The sequence below is a fragment of the Eleutherodactylus coqui genome, chromosome 9 (genome assembly GCF_035609145.1).
Source record: "Eleutherodactylus coqui strain aEleCoq1 chromosome 9, aEleCoq1.hap1, whole genome shotgun sequence".
NCBI lineage: Eukaryota > Metazoa > Chordata > Amphibia > Anura > Eleutherodactylidae > Eleutherodactylus > Eleutherodactylus coqui.
Genome location: NC_089845.1, coordinates 73,275,029 through 73,292,193, shown reverse-complemented (window position 1 = coordinate 73,292,193; position 17,165 = coordinate 73,275,029). Strand labels below are relative to the sequence as shown.

At 41.7% G+C, this 17,165-nt stretch overlaps 1 protein-coding gene across 1 annotated transcript in view; it reads right to left on the bottom strand.

Moving 5' to 3' along the window:
• PTPN2 (protein tyrosine phosphatase non-receptor type 2) overlaps positions 1-17,165 on the bottom strand; it is a 48,825-nt gene that overhangs the window by 16,086 nt on the left and 15,574 nt on the right. Inside the window, exons 2-3 of the mRNA XM_066579519.1 lie at positions 14,139-14,229; positions 579-679 (exon numbers count right to left, since the gene is read on the bottom strand). Coding sequence (XP_066435616.1) covers positions 579-679; positions 14,139-14,229 — 192 coding nt within the window. The remainder of the gene's footprint in view (positions 1-578; positions 680-14,138; positions 14,230-17,165) is intronic.

The window sequence follows — 17,165 nt, the reverse complement described above, 5'->3', positions numbered from 1 at the left end:
CTGAAAGATCAGCAATCAGTTATCAGGGATTCACAGTGGGATTCAGCTGATACTATTGTTTTAGCTGTATCCAGCTCCCTGAAGACAGGCGGGGTATGCAGAAAACAGCTGTAACAGCCGGGCGCTCTGAACAGAGAACAGCTGGATGCAGAAGACAAGCGGGGCCACCTAGCTTGTCTTCTGCATCCTCCACTCGGAGTGCAAGGTGATCGCTCAACGTTTGAGTGATCAGCTTGCGCTGTAAGCACACAACGATTATCGCTCAAAAGATTTTTTGAGCGATAATCGTGTCTAAACCAAGCTTTATCAATATACAAGTGTAGTACTAAGCAGTCCACATTATGAGGTGGCCATGTGAGCGGCTGTTCATCATGACTTTACATCCGATATGCTCCTCCATTCAGCATTTGGGCCGCCTGCATTTTAAGGAGGTGGTGTTTTTGTCTACCCATCTATGTCCTATCAGCACAATGGCAACTAAAATGGCCATATTTTTGTGATTATCCAAAATTTTCCCTTTTTTTTAATGAAATCTGCTTACATCATCAGTTTACGCTATAGCTGCTTTTTTCTGTTACCTGCGTTAGAATATAATTTCTCTGAGCTTCTTCCATAACGACAAGACTGGCATTGATGTAATCATTTTCAACATTTTGTAGCTTGACACGACTATGATCATCTGCAAGAGAAAACTAAATGGTAGCAATTCATCTCATTTGATTATCAAAATTACATCAGGGGAAAAGCACTACTGGATCCACTGTAGTATAAGCCATAAATACATACTGCTGGCTAATTAACTGTCACTAACCACTACATGGTATCTGAAGCTGCACAATTAATCTCTACCAGCCTCAAGTTTTTCGATTCGCAAACAAGTTCATGTCAGATTAGAGAAAATGACATCAGTCACATGTGAGTTGGGATGAATTCACACCGGCATTACGGCTCAATTTGGGGTCTTTCCGTTTCATTTTTGGGGCAGTGAATACGAGGGGGGGGGGGGGGGGGGGGAAGCAACTAAACGCTTTTGCTTTCCCCCATTGATTTCAGCGGGTTAAACAAAAAAGGAAAGCACATAGAAAGGTTTCCTTCCTTTTGCTCCTGCTCCATTTTTTTGTAAAGGAAAACTAGAGCTGCAGACTGAATTTTATTTTTCCTTAAAAAAAAAAGTAAGTAAAACTAACAGAAACCTTTCTGTTTGCTTTGCGTTTTTTTTAAACCCACTGAAATCAATTGGGTAAAAAGATCGGAAACGTTTCATTCCATTTTTTTTTCATTGCTCTGTTCCAAAAACGGAAGACAGAAATCTCAACTTAACCTACAGGTGTGAATGCGCCGATGTACAGCTCTATGCAGGCAGGAACAGTTGTGCACCCCACATACAGCGCATTTGTTTCTTTGCCTGAGCTTCATGGAAAGTGAGATTTTCGGTACACGACCTGCACAACCATAGAATGCGCTGACTTGTACGAGAGTGAACTGCGCAGATGCAGTTTCTTTTAAGACTGAGATAATGTGGGTTCGGTCTGCAATTTTGAGATACGGTAACATCTTTCTCCCCCACAAAGTAATATGAGGTTTATTTTAACAATAGTCTAACATAACATATTGTAGTGTAAACATGGCAAGGATTCCGTAAACTACCGAGTCGCCAGTGTTAGTTTTCCAGTAACAGGAGACGCGTTCTTTAACAATCATATATAGCACTGAAGTTATTAGCGCACAGTATAGTCCCTCCCGGAGGCACGAGAAGTCGGCAAAATGAAGTCCACTTAGCACCGGGCTTAAAAGAAAAAAAAAAAAGCGCCCCCAAAAAAACACTATATTAAAATACTGAACAATAAGGTGGAAGAAAAAGGGGGGAAAAATCTGAGTTAGTGTGATTGTAGACAGGACGACTGTGCTTCAGCACCCCACAGCCATCCCAACGACTGTCACCCCTGACAGTAGTAATAGCCATTTAATGATTGGAGGCGCAGCGCACCGGAGATTTCTTCTGGCCACCCGCCTCCCTTCCAGATGAATGTGAGATACTTGGGTGACTATCAGCCCGTGTAAATGTAATTGTTCAAACGAGCGATTACAGGAAACGGTCAGCCTGTGTAAACCCGGCACCCAAAAGGGTACGGAGCGAGAAGTCCCTTACTAGCTATTCCGTTTCAGTGAGCTCAAACGCAGCAACTATAGACTACTAAGCAACTTCTCGCTCAGTACCCTGTTGGGTGTCCGGTTGACACAGGTTGACAGTTTCCTGTAATCGCTCGTTTGAGCAATTACTCAGGTGACTATTGGCCTGTTTAAAAGTATCCTTAAGCCTCGTTCACACAAGTCATTTTAGCGCTCCGATAGCCACGCTAAAAAATTTGCGGCTGTCAGAGCCTTACATCGCAGCTATTTTCCACGATTTTAACATGGCTAGCTGCGGCGTCTTGCTTTACACCAACGCTGCAGCCCTGAGATGAAGGGAGTTTCCTTTGGTGACCCCCTTCATCCCTGCAGGGAAGTTAAACTCCCTCCCCCTCCCTTTACTAGCTAGCTTGCATAGATTCCAATAGTTGTGTCATCAGAAGATAGGGCAGGTCCTATCTTTTGACGGGGAGGAATCTTTGCGTCAAAAAAATAAATTAAAAAAATCATGCTCAAGTCCTATCGTCTGACGCACGATTTTTTAGGCGCAACAATAAAATTTGTTCGTCAGAAATAACCCATAGGTGACCATAGGTTCTTTTAGGTGAGATTTTTTTGATGGACCTACTCAGCATTAAAACTACGCTCGTGTGAAAGAGGCCTTAGGCCTCCTGCACACAGGTGGATTTGCATTGCAGAGTCCAGGGTAGGCATCCACCACCGGACTCCACAGCAAGTTTCGCCTCATAGCATGCTATGGCAAATCACGATTCCTTCTCCATGAGCGGAAATTGATTGCGATCTTCCGCTTGCATGCTGCGATTCTGTGTGGGCTATGCACAGACGGCTTCCATTGAAGTCAATGGATGCAGTCCGTCTCGCGGCACTTCCACAGTGAGCACTGGGGTAGTATAGCGGGATACGTGTCATCGCCTAGCGCCGGCCACTACTGCGCATGCGCAACAGATTGCCAGTCAGCGCAGGAGAAGCCACCAGACAGGTAATCTGGGGTCACTGGCTGGGAACCGGGACAAACTCTACTGCGGGAATCCTGCATGCAGGGCCCGATCTGCCCGTGTGCAGGAGGCCTTAAGGTGGTTTATATGGGATGACCATCATTTGAATAACCCCCCAAAAGAGCAAATCTGTCCTCCAGTTGCCCCCTGTAAACAAGCCTCCAGTACTCATTCAGTCACTGCTGCTTTCATTTCAGCTAACCTAAACAGACGTTTTGTTTCAGTTCACCTAAAGTTGCCTGGTGTAAAGTTACAGTCATTTGTAGTTTCTCTCTCGGTCTCAAAATAGAACTACAAAACAACCAGCGCTCTCTGTAAAAGCACAGCAGTCCTTTCAACGCTCATAACTTGCTTTATCGACTATCTGGACAATAGTTGTACGCTGTTGTCAAGTGGAAAGCCACCCCTACACACCTTTATTGCATATAAGGACCCCAGCTTACCCCATTTCTAGTAAACCACTTTTTTGCCACAATAGTCTAAAGCATGGAGAATATTGTTACAAGGGGGGTTGTGAGATTTGTGGCACACAAAATGCCAGCCCAATACTCCACAGAACACCATAAATGCTACAGATATTCCACAATGGATTTTAACCTGCAGAAAATCATTGGTTACAGAACAATCCATGTGGATGAAATTACAAGAAATCATCATCTGTAGAGCACACTGACCAGCAATGCAATTTTAGATTTGCAGCATGTGACTGTATGCTATAGGCTTTACCTGCAGATTTCATCCCTTTAACGATTGAAAACATGCAAGTGGTGCCATCTGCCACAAAACTGCCCAGTGGCATTGCTATGTAGCAAAAGGCTGGATTGGAAATTGGGTCATCTAGGCAGGTATGAAGAGTGCTTCTCCTAAATTCCAGCATACATTTCACAGCCTGTCCCTGGGGCACGGAGCGCCTATATGACCATTCATTTTATTAGAAATTCTGGCCGATTAGCAAGTTCATTAGCCAATCACAACTACTAGTAACCCCGACAAAATTACTGTAGGGTAGTAAGAATGGCCGCCTTCTGTGATTTTGGAATTCATATGTCCTTTTTTCTGCGATTTGTTTGTAATGTTAGTGCAAGAACTTGTACGCTATAGTGTTTTTTATCATGCTTTGTTCCATTTTAGAGGCAAAATCTATTGTTGAAAAAACTGACCACGGCAGTTAACCCTTTAAAAGCTATCAGTTTTGACAGCGGCATTAAAAATGTACCGAACAAGATGTACTTGTCCCGAACGGCCCTGCCGGGATAAAGATCGCAGTGTTGCAGTCAGGCATCATGGCAGCCTGGGAACTTCAGAAGGCCCCCAGGGCTGCCATGATAGTTTGCCTATTAAAGACATGCCTGTGGCCCGTTTTTAACAAGTAGCCTGCTAGTATTGCACTATACAATATAAGCAATCAAACGATCACAAGTAAAGTCCCTTATAGGGACTAAACTGTTTAAAAAAAAAGTTAAAAAGGTAAAGTTTTTTTTAAAAATTAAAATATTAAGAAAAAAAACCCTTACACCACCTTTTGCATCTAAAAATTAATTTTCAACGTGTTTTTTTTTCTTTTAGTTTTATTACATCCATATAGGTCCAATTTATTAGAATATTACATTATTTATCCCACATGATTACCTCCATTGGAAAAAAATGCTATGGCAGAATTGTGCTTTTTAGGTCACTTCTTCTCCAAGGTAAAATTTAAAAAAAAGGTCATGTTCTCTAAATTGGTACCAATGAAAACTACAAGACGCTATGCAAAAAACGAGCCCTCGCATAGCTCCATCAACAGACAAATAAAAGTTATAGGGGGTCAAATGATGGCAACAGAAGACAATCCAGATTTTTTTTCTGAACTGGCTCTTTTATAGTATTACAAAATTTATCACTGTACTTAAACTGACCTACAAAATAAAGATACGTCATCATAAATGTGGCATTTAAGGGGGGAAAAAAAAAGGGCAGTTTCGGGTTTCTTTTTTCACACTTCGCCCACTTAGAAATGTTTAAGTCTGAGTACATTACATGGTATGTTAAATGGTGCCATTGAAAAATAGAACTTGTCCCTCGAAGAAAAAAAACAAACAAACAAGGTTTCATGTAGACAAACCGCCCCCCCCACCCCCCCCCCCAAAGTTCTTCCTTATTTTTAAATGTGGGAATACCGGAACTACAGAATGTGACCTGGTCACAGGCATCAATGACCCTTGGTCATGAAAGGGTTAACTATATTATGCATGCAGTTCTAAGAATCACTCATGCTACAGGCATGTTTTGAGCAGAGAGGGTGAAAAAATTCCCTGCAGCCTGTTAATCTAAACAAAAAACACACCATTTCTTAAACTCTTTATCTCGCCAAAACATAAATATTTACTGTATAATATTGTTCAGGGGGTATAAGTGTGGCAATAGCCTTCAAGATAGCGTTTAATGGTATATATTAAAAAAGTGGTGACAGATATCCCCCCAAGTACCGATGTACTTTAATCATAACTACGTGAAGAGGGTTTTTCCCCCCAAACCTTTTAATATTTTAAATTAAATAAAATAAATATTTGCTTATCTTTACTTTTCTTGGTCCCCTGAGGGGACTTTAACTTGTGATAGTTTGTCCACTGTACTATTTGTATTGCAGTACAGTGTATTTTTACGAGCGTGCTTAATAGACAAACACTTAAGGTAGCCCTGGGGTCCTTCACCAGGACCCTAGCTGCCACACCTGAATGGGATCCAGAGATCTCATTGGGGAAAAGAGGGCTGTTCGAGACTTCAAAATGCCAAACCAGGTCATTTAAAAGCTGCTGTAAGAACAGAGTTCTTCAGGACTTTGACAATGAAGGTCTATCCAAGGATTGATTCATGAGGTGTTGAACTAGAGGACCCTCCCTATTAGCAATACAAAGGGGCCACATCCCTTTCATTGTTAACACAGGCAAAGTAGGATTTCCATAGGCCTAGTTGCCAACATAATTTGGGACATTGAAGGGTGATCCACTTTGGAATAAAATAGCAGAAATCTTAACTTTTTGTTTGCCAGAATTGTTGGCAACTAGTTCCATTTAAGGGAATCCATTCGGCTGTAGAGTATGTTGTGTTCACACATTGTTGGGGCATGGATTAGTATTTCTTCCGGTCTACTGCACAAATATATCTGCACCACCATATTCGTAAGTAGTCCCCTAATCTAGCATCAAGTTTACATCCAACGCGGCTTTTATCTCTAAGGTTATTCCACCTACAAGATTCACGTACCTCATCAGGCAAGGTGCTCTACATGAAGGAAACTATAATGTGAGATGCAGAACAAGACTCAGCACGCTCTGTAAATGCTTACCTGGAAGTCGAGATGAATTCCTTAAAAAATAGACAAGACCGAACAAGTAGACACAATCATGTCATTGCTTTCAGTTGCCAGGAAGAAACCACCCCATGGAGAAGAAGCTTCACTAGGCAACAGGTCTCGTGTGTCTAACATTAGAAGGCTAGAGAAAACCAAAACTACTGCTGACCGCAATTCCACAAAAGTCAGTGTAAAGAAATCCTGTCCCTGTCCTGTCTGGCATTGTGGCGATTGCTCCCTGGTTTCTGCCTGACTTGATCTGGCGAGGCCTTTTATCGACTTAGGGAACAAACACAGAATCATTTCTTACTGGAATATCCAAGACACACTTATGATTCATTCATCAGCTGTTTTCAGACGGTTTACAGTAAGCGCTGTATAAGCATTCACTTGACAAATAAAATTGACTCGCTAAACAAATAACTCAAGGACAGAGCTTAAAGCATTCCCCAGACAAAGGACTCCCATATAGATTTAAGCATTTGTGCACACTAACATTTTTACCTTAGGTCGCTAACAATGTCCATTATTAATGTGTAGCTGACTTTCCTGAATATGCAGTCGTGTGTAAATGAGAAGTAAAAGTACCCCTGTCCATTATATGGCTTGGACATCCAAGTGTAATTTTTTGCCAATTCTCCCCTCGGCAAGCTCCATCTCTACTGCCCAGTTTTCCACAAGTTGGTGCTTGGAGCCCATCTGCTATGATGGCTCCATACACTGCTTACATAGGAGAGCAGGATACCTTTATCTTTCTGTAGTGCAAGCAACAGCATCACTAAGGATATTATACAGCAGTACTGAGCAGTGTAGATGATATTTTTATAACTGCTAGCACTTAGCATTAGCTGCATGCAGCAGCATATCTGTGCGAGACCCTCCTCTGCAGCAGCTTTCTCCCCTCCACTCTCCTTAGACTTCTGTGGGTAGCTTGAGTCTTCATCCCCTTCCACTTTTATTTACGTGTTATCTGTGTTACTAAAGAGACCGACCGACCTTGCTTCAGAGGAAAAACCCTAGAGGGATTTTCCAGCATAAATTTTAGGCAATTAAAGCAAACAGTACTTTCACTAGTAATTACATTGGATGTTATATAAGCACAAGTTTGTTGAAATGTCAGTTACCATTTAAAGGAAAAATGGCCAGAAAATTACAGCAGAAGTGAGAAGAATGATAAAGAGCCAGTGGAGGCCCAACCGGTATTTAATAAAGACCGCAGAACAGCAGTAAGCACATTCATCGTTGCTTTTATGTTAGGAATCCCTTCTCAAAGTTAGTGTAGTGTGTCCTTCTGTGCTATAGTTAACCCTTTCCAATCCACTGTCTGACCTGTGAAGACATTATGATTTAAGGCTGTACAGCTCTGATGTTTGTAGACATTCGTCAGGGTGCTCTTACTGTATATTGCCAGCCTCTCTGCTGTCGGAGCCTATCCAACGTGTCACCGCATGCAGTACTGGCTTTAGCCAGCATATAGCGCCATTGTATAACAGCAGAAAAAGAGTAAGCCCCCTAGGAAAACCAGGATACAAATTGGATTGGAAAGGGTTAAATGCTAGTTATGTTTTTATGTACTACATGACCCATAGCATGTGGACACTTCAAAAATCACAGGTATTACGACTATCCACACAACCATACATTTAGAGGCAAGGACAGGACACGATACAGTCATGCAAGGTAAGGAGAACCTTTCCCAAAGTCATCCTACGATCAAGAGTGCACAGAGTCAGCACTATTAGAAGGCATTGCACTAAACTGTGGGCCGTGCCGGAGGGAGTCATTTCCACTGAGGTGTAAGAGCATCAGAGCGTGTACGCTGAGGTTCATGGACTTTAAGCTGGCCATACACCTTAGATAAAAGCTGGTTGAGGTTGAACAACCACTGAACAAACAATCCTTTGGTAACCAAACGTTTCCCAACGCAGTACATTTTAATCTACTTGCCTCTACAGTTGTTTAAGCTGTCCCTATATGTTCAGTGACACTGGGCAAAGAACAAACATCCATGGAAAGAATACTCGGGAATGTAAGAGCTTTCATAAGAACTAAAATATTAACCCCTTCGTGACCAAGCCAAATTTTGGAAATCTCACATGTGTCACTTCAACATAGAATAACTCTGTAAGGCCTCATGTCCACGGGACAATTCTGATTTAAAATTTGCACTGTTTTTCCCGCACGCGTGATCCGCGCACATAGGGATGCATTGGACACCCGCAGGTAGTTAAATACCTGCGGATGTCATTTTTCCCTTCTATTGAAGCCTATGGAAGCCGTCCTGATCCGCGGAACACCCGCACCAGAATTAAAACTCCCCTGTCCTGAACGCTGTGGATCTTCCCTCCGTCGCGGCCGGATCTTCTTTCTTCGGCCCGGAGGATGTGCCTGGCGCATTGGCGTGGCACGCTAACAGCGTGCTGAGCACATCCAGCGGGCCAAAGAAAGAAGATCCGACCGCGACAGAGGAGAGACCCGCAGCGTCCAGGACAGGTGAGTTTATTCTTATTTTCAGCCTCATGTCTCCGGGAAAGGAGGGACCCGCTGCGGATTCTACATGGAGAATCCGCGGCGGGCCTGATTTTCCCCGTGGACATGAGGCCTAAAGGTTTTGCATATCCAAGTGATTCTGACATTGTTTTTTCACCACATGTTGTACTTCAATTACGTGGTAAAAATAGACCGATAGAATTTATGTATATTTATTAAAAGCACCCAAAATTGGGAACATTTTGAAAAAATTATTTTTTCACATTTCCAATTGCAATATCTCAAATATGCGTAAATATACTGTACAAAATTTAAAAAAAAAAAAAACTTGTTTTTACCCAATTAAGAGACATACAAAATTCAACACTGATTATCAACATTTTGAAGAGCACTTTGTTTTTCTGCATCAAGCCAAGATTGCAAATGCTCATAGGTGTAAGAATGATACCCCCCACAAGTGACCCCATTTTAACATGAGCATTTTTTTTCCAAATATTTTTTATTGGTCATTTTCAAAGCATACAGACATTTACATTCTTACGTTGATATTTAGAAGCTAATGAAGCACATCTATTGTTGAATACTTTATGACAAACTTTTGGGATACGCTAGTATGTAAGAACTTAGGTAAAGAAGGTAACCCAAATTGGCACCTTTGCGCGTATGTCATGAGTATTTTGATCCCACAGGTTTTTTTTCAGGAATTAATGCAATTTAGAGGAGAAAAAAATAAAATTTCATACTTTTGCAAATACATCATTTTAAAAGGTTTTTTTTTTTTTTTTTTAAGGTGCACATAAAAATGAGGATTTACACCCCAAAATGGATACGTCTGGTTTGTCCTGTGTTCAGAAACATACTTATTGTGACCCTAATATGTCTGTATGCAGAATGGGGCCCAAACCGAAAGGAGCAGCCGCAGCCGGTGGCTTTCAGAACAGAAATTTTGCTAGAAGGCTTTTCAGGCCCCATAGCACACTGGAACAGTCTTTACCTTTTAAACTTTTCTTTTTTTTTTATTATAACTTTACATGATCATGTGACAGGGAACCGCATACAGCGGTCCCCAGTCACATCTCCCTGCACTCTGCTGACAGCCGGGTGCAGATAGATTTTTAATTTGACGGGCTCTCCGGCCTCCTGCGCACCACATCGGCGCATGCGCGGAAGCCCGCGGTGGGTTCAGATCGCCGCGGGACATCACAAAGGACGGGGGTGAGTATTTCCAGCTGCCCACAAGGATCTGATCCATGAGAGCAGCTGACACTAACTTTTTTTTTCCTCTAAACTTTTCCGTGATAGCCGGTATCCATTGAATACCGTTGATCATGGGCTTGGAGACCAAATCACTGCAGTCCCCGGGTGATATCTCTTGCCTCCCAGCTACCATCAGGAGCCGGGAGCCAGGAGATATCAAATCTCGCGGGCGACCCTGGTCTTCTGCATGTGCAGTCATGGGTTAAATCAATTTTTTTTTGTGTAATAAAGGTCTTGACAAGAGATGCCCTCTCCACGCTGGCCAAGAGATAAGAATCCTGAATAGTGGTCCACCGATATTTTACTCTGCTGTTGTTAATTAATTTAAGCATCAGTTTTTTCACACAAACTGTGGGGGGTGGGGGTGGAGAGAAAAAGCCACACGTATAATTTATTATTCTAATTGATTTGCCGACAAAACTTACCCACTCAAGTCAGTTGGGACGCCTTTTAATAAAAAAAAAAAAAATTTTTAAAGTTTGACTTAAATTTTGTAAAAAGTCTGCTACGGGGGACTTAAAAGTTTTGATTGTTTGATCGCTTCTAAAATATACTGCAACACTGAAGTATTTAACGTTCACTTTTTAAAGGCTAATTAACAGTTGAAATCATACTCAAAAAAAAAAAGCAGAACCCCGATGCACATGTAGGATTTGGTTGGGGATGGACAGAGAGCCTTTAGAAGAGTTTCCTATAGCCAGAAAGCCCACTTTACAGAACAGAATAATTTGAAACTTCAGAAAGATAATCATAAAACGGAGAGAGAACAAAAGTTTCAGCCAATAATAAATTATTGACAAGACTACCCCCAGCACAGACAATGCTGAAATTTTGGGTAGAACACGATTTTATTGATATTTATGACGTTTACCATCTAGTCTTTTACCAATCTGATAGCAGTAGCCACAATGGGTGAGATTAATGTTTATTACCATTTTACTTCATTTTGCCATTGGGTCATTTATTTTGACTGAATTACTTCAGCATTGTGGCTTGGTGAGGTGGAGGTTAGCACAGCATGATTAGCATTGCAGTCATTTACTCGCACTACAAATTCCAATACTTTTTCTGTAATTTGTATGAGTAACATAGCTAAAAATCACAGGAAAGAAAAAAAAAATGCTCTTTTCAAAAAAGAGAAACACAAAAAGGAAGACTAAAAAGACCATTCACATGGGAAGGGATTGCAAATGAGCATTCTATAGAAAAAGAATAGATATATAGCGGCACAACCTGAGAAGACGCAAGGCACAACTTGGCCACCGATGCACGATCCAAATGGAACCCGGACCCAAGGATCCAAAGCAGTAGATCATAAATGTAAAAAGGTAGATCAGCACTCTTGAAAAAGATCTGAGATCAGATCGAAACGTCACAACTTTTTGTAATTGTCTGCTGAGGAATAAAGATGCTTTTATCTTAAGAAAACCCAGGAATGCTGATCTACTTTCTTACATTTATGATTTACTGCAAATGAGCATTCCTTCCCACAATCAATGCCATGTGTAAAGAGGGACGTGGACTGGGGAAGGAACTATTTATGCAGCGCTTTCAGGTAATTTGTTTATTACCCCTTCGTCAAGCTGGGTACTCATTTTACCGACCTCGGAAGGATGGAAGGCGGAGTCAACCTTAAGCCGGCTACCTGAACCATGCATGATTGAACTTGTAACCTTCAGTTCGTGAGTGAAAGCTTAGCGCTGCATTCTGCTGCCTTTAACAATCTGCGCCACATGAGGGCCTTACTGTCGACGGGTGACAAAACAAGCAAACGTTCCGTTGTCAGGCAGACTGGATCTTTTGTGTCATTACAAAAATAATTGTTCGGAGCCCATCTCCCTATATCAGCAGGTAATATGCTGCTGACAATGCTGAAACTTTACAGGGAACCAACAATTGTGCTAACAAATATTAAAAGAAAGTACATTACCCTCTCTTACTTCTTAGGATCCAGGCTGCCAGGCTCAATATTTCCTGACACTTAACTGGCCAAGAAGATCCCCTCTGTATGAAAGGCCAAGTCATCAGAAGAGGGAATCATGCTCTTCCCAGATCTTTGACAATGGGGGATCCTAGCAGTGATTGACAGCTGTGAATGACTATTTAAAGAAATAGCTGACAATCACTGATAAGAGGCCCAGTGGCCAGTCCCAAGCGCAGAAATAAAAACGAATAAAAAAACACAAGTTCTAACGCTTTCCCCATAAAACTATACATCAAGCTGCTCAGCTTCAGCCATCAGCATGGATGTAGTAAAGCTGTGTGTCTTATGTGTGGGAATCAGCATGGATGTAGTAGAGCTGTGTGTGTCATGTGCAGGAATCAGCATGAATGTATTACAACTGTGTGTGATGTCTGGGAATCAGGATGCATGTAGTAGAGCTGTGTTATATGTGGGGCCAGGATGGATGTAGTAGAGCTGTGTGTGGGCAATATTGGATGAACCATGTAGCATACTGGTACTATAATTTCCTAACTACTAGTAACAGTTCTATAGACCGACTGTTTATCCTCTAAAGAGACGGGAAGAACACAGGCATGCGTGGAAGCCAGAGGCCTTTTAAACGGTCTTCCTGTCCTGCAGAGGTTAGAGAGAATCTTCCAGTTGTACAGCCATGACTTAGTAGAGAAAAATCAGATAAAAATTGTATTTCACTTTTCGTAGATCTCAGATTGCAAATATTGACAAAAAGTGAAGAAAATGGAACAACATCCATTAGTGAAGAGCATTTCTCCTAAATAGAAAGCCAATGAACATAAATCCCCGACATGACCCCTTATGTTTAGCTTTGGCTTAACGCATAGCACAAGAGGAAAGTTATTCTTGGTCCTCTTTAAACTTTTAGCTCCCAAAAGGAGAATTCTGGGTTCTCTTTTCAGACATAAGAGTCTTTAACCAAAAAAAAAACAAAAAAGGGGGTCTTTAAGGTATGTGGTCAAGCTTTTAAATTATAATATACCAATTTAAACAATACAGCATTGTTCCCATTAAGCTTTCCAAAGAGAATAACTTTCAGTGTCCATGCATACATAATTCAGCGCGATACATTTAACAATATAAACTGAACTCACAATGCCAATTATTATGTTTAAATGCAGTTTTACATTTCTGGTGTCTATTGTTCTACAGAAGCAGAAAAAAATATATATGCCACAATAACACAATTTTAACATACACTGGATCCATCCAAATGTGTTTCTATGCACAGTGCGAATCAAAGTCGTCATCTGATACATTTAAATTACTTGGTTTTAAAGTTTAACTATCTTTTTCAAAAACTTTTGACCTATCGTAAAAATATGTCAAATATTTTGCTTGATGGAAGTCTGGGTGCTGAGACCCCCTGCAGACTGCTAGAAAGAACCTGCAAAAACTCCCAACCCGAGAACGCATTTCCTGCTTACAAGCTGATAATAGGCTCAGTTGAAAGTCTACTAGTCCGTCATGAGCTAGCCGACAGACACTGCTTGGAGGAGCACTTCTACTGCTTCAATCTAGCAGTCAGGGTGCGTCTAAGCACTAGTACCCCAATATCAAAACTTTTGACCTCTCATAGGAATGTGTCAAAAGTTTTGGGAAAGGACAAAAAGAAAATTAAAGGTGTATTGTCAAAATGCTAGCATATTATGTTAACATAGCACTAGGTATACTCACATGGTATGTTCATATTGGAATGCTTGCACAGATAATATTCTGCAGTGTAAGGGTGTAGTCACAATGTAATGGCACGTGGGGTGTATAATAGATATATCACACATACATACATTCCCCCCCCCCCCCCCCCCTTACCCACAAATACTAGGAGCCTATGGGCTATGTACTGTATGTTTATACAGTGGCCATACATATGGACTTCCTAGGCTTGTGACAGTTACATATGGGTAAACAGAAAGTCAAGAACTCTACTTACATGGGTTAACATCTCTGTACCTGTTCCGGTTCTTATTTTCTGGATTCTTCGCTATTTTAATGGGCAGCATGGGTGAATGATATCTTATTTCCTAGAAAAATATAAGACAAACATAACATACATTAAGTATTCCTATGATGATCTAATAAAACATTACTCTCTCTGCTACCAAGTATTGGACCAGAATGACTTTGGTTCATAAGCCAGAAATTAAAAACTTTCCATTAAGTATTCAGGTTACTTTTGCCAACTTCTGAACTTATCTTCACAAACGTTTCTCACTTGAATTGCAGACGGCTATATTATATACTATTGTTCAAAAAGAGCACCATGGTGACAAACAAACCTTTAAAGCTTCATTCATACAATAGTATGCGGTATCCATATCAATTACTGAGCTTATGCCTTTCAATGCAGCCATGCATTCTGTTGTGTACAAACATGGTGGTATACTAGGCACACCGCTACAAGCTCTTATTCCAAGTGCATTATGGACAAAACCACCCACACTAGTCTGACTGAAGCCCAAGGCTCCTCCATCTTCATACAGAGGCACTCCGAACAAGAACACTCTTGAGAAGGACATCGTAAAAGGTACCTTCACACGGTGCGATTACCGCCTGAATTCTCACTGGAAATCGTAAATTCAGGCGATAGTCATCCTCTGCACACAAAGCCGCCGACACTGAGCGCGAGATCTCTCACCTGTTGGAGACGTTTGGGTTTTAGCAGAACTAAAACTAAGGAACCATCAGGCTGTGTAACCAGGAGACACTCAATCTTTGAGCAACTCCTGCTTACTGTCAAAGGAGGTGGGTGAGCCAGAACGATCCCTGGCCGCTCTGCCCCTATTTACTTGAACGACTATCGGGCAGTAGTCCATTTGACGGCTTAGGAGTCCAACAGCTGTTCCATGTAAAAAGGACCTTAAAGAGGTATTCCAGGCAGTTTTCACTGATGACCTATCCTCTGGATAGTTAATCAGTAGTTGATGGACAGGGCCCACCGCTCATGATGATCTGATGAATGGGGATCCCAAGACCCACAGTCACTGCAGTGGGCAGGACGTGCATTACCGGTGGTCATAGGAAGCAGAGGCAGAACCAGCTATACTCCCATTGACATCCAGTATGCCTCTATACTTCCTGCTCAGGACTACGGTCACAACGTCAAGAGATAAGTCATCAATAAAAAACAAAAATCTTGGAATACACTTTTAAGCTGTTCTATGTCAATCAGCCACTGTCGACAAGTCAACATTATGGTGGAGTATTCTCAGTTACGTTGACTGTCTGAGAACAGCTGGCATTCAGGGGTGGCCTAAAAGTACTCCTTTTATAGCGAATACCAAACATAGTATACCGCCCTCCAAAACGGTTTCTGGTTATTCAACAATACAAGCCCTTGCAGCCACTAATTTAACCGTTTATGGGCTTTTGAAAAGAGCCTCTACGTCATGAAAGAGGCAAGATCATTTACGAAGGAAATTCTGGCTTGTGTAAATTATTCTAACATGAGCCAAAATCTTGTGAGAAGAGACAGCCTTTTTGAAACTTTCTTGTGGGACAAGTCTAATCCTCAGTATATATTTCCCGAGTCTGCACATAACATTGAGGAATCTGAAAAGCAAACATGCCCTTTTATATTGCGATTTATTGATTTAAAAGCCCAAGACAGAACCCCTCACACACCCAAACGCAAGTTTGCAAACTGTTCCCGACAGCCATTTATCACAGCCAACGCACTGTAGGAGGTTGTAGGAGTAGGATTTTGTATGTACATTCCATGCAGATACCAGTCCAACACTCACATCACCAATGCCCTACACTACAATTTTCTGCAATAGTCCATAGTTGTAAATCCTCCGAATATGGCTCCATCTACTCAAGAACACACACAGCAATTAATTCTTATACTAATACCACTGAAATTAACAAATTTCCTAGAACAATACTGTATTACACAAGACAGACACCTTACATTTGCCAAGAGATTCCCCCCTAACTAAATAATGCCAAGTGTATATGGAGAATCCGACATTACATGCAAAATATAATTGTTCGATAGACTCGGATTAAAAATGTTCATTAGCCAATGGCATGAAATAACCATTAATCGCCCTTTAAAAGGGGTTTACATTTTTTCTTTACACCATTGCGTAAAGAAGGAAAAAAAAAAAAAAATGTATACTCACCTACTCCCGTTGCTCCCCGTCCAGCGCTACAGCCGCAGTCCGCGCTGCTCAGAATCCAGAAGCAGCTGGCGAGTGGTCACACGCAGTACATTGACTGAGCTGTCACGTACACAATTGCAGGCTTCAGTGGGTATGGAAGAATGACTGCCAAAGCCAGTGATTGTGCATGTGGCTGTTTAGCCAATGAACAGCATGTGACCACCCGTCTTCCAATCAGTGGGGCCCAGGGCTCCAGCGCTGGACAGGGAGCTGCTGGAATAGGCTAGTATACATCTTTTCTTTATTTTACATCCTTGTAAGCCTGTAAATAAAAATTAGTTCTAAAGTCCTGAAAATCCCTTTAACTTTCCACCCCCATCCAGCCACCAGTCCCCGATGTTACAGGAATCAGTGAGGTCATGTTCTTTGTTCACATGACTGCTGCAGCCATGTGAATGTTGAGCATGACATCATCACTTCCCGTAACAGCGGGGTCCAAAACAGTGGCACTGGAGTGGAGGCAGTTAAGGGCTTGGTCACACTTGTATGACAGCTCTCTTTTGTATGGCTCTGTTCTAGGAGATGAGCAGCAGCAATAGCAGAAGTGTCAGATCTGGCACATGTTGGACCCAAATGGTGCCTAAAGGAACTCATTCACCATAATTTAGTGCAGTTATACATGTCAGCTTTTCATGTATGAAATAGTGCAGCATAAAAGCTCATTTCCATGGCTAAAATAGAATAAAAAAATCTTGCAGGTCTCTTGCGTGTGCCATCCGCGCCCATAGGGAATCATTGGATATCTGCAAGTAATTAAATACCTGCAGATGTCATTTTTTCCCGGCGTGCGGACC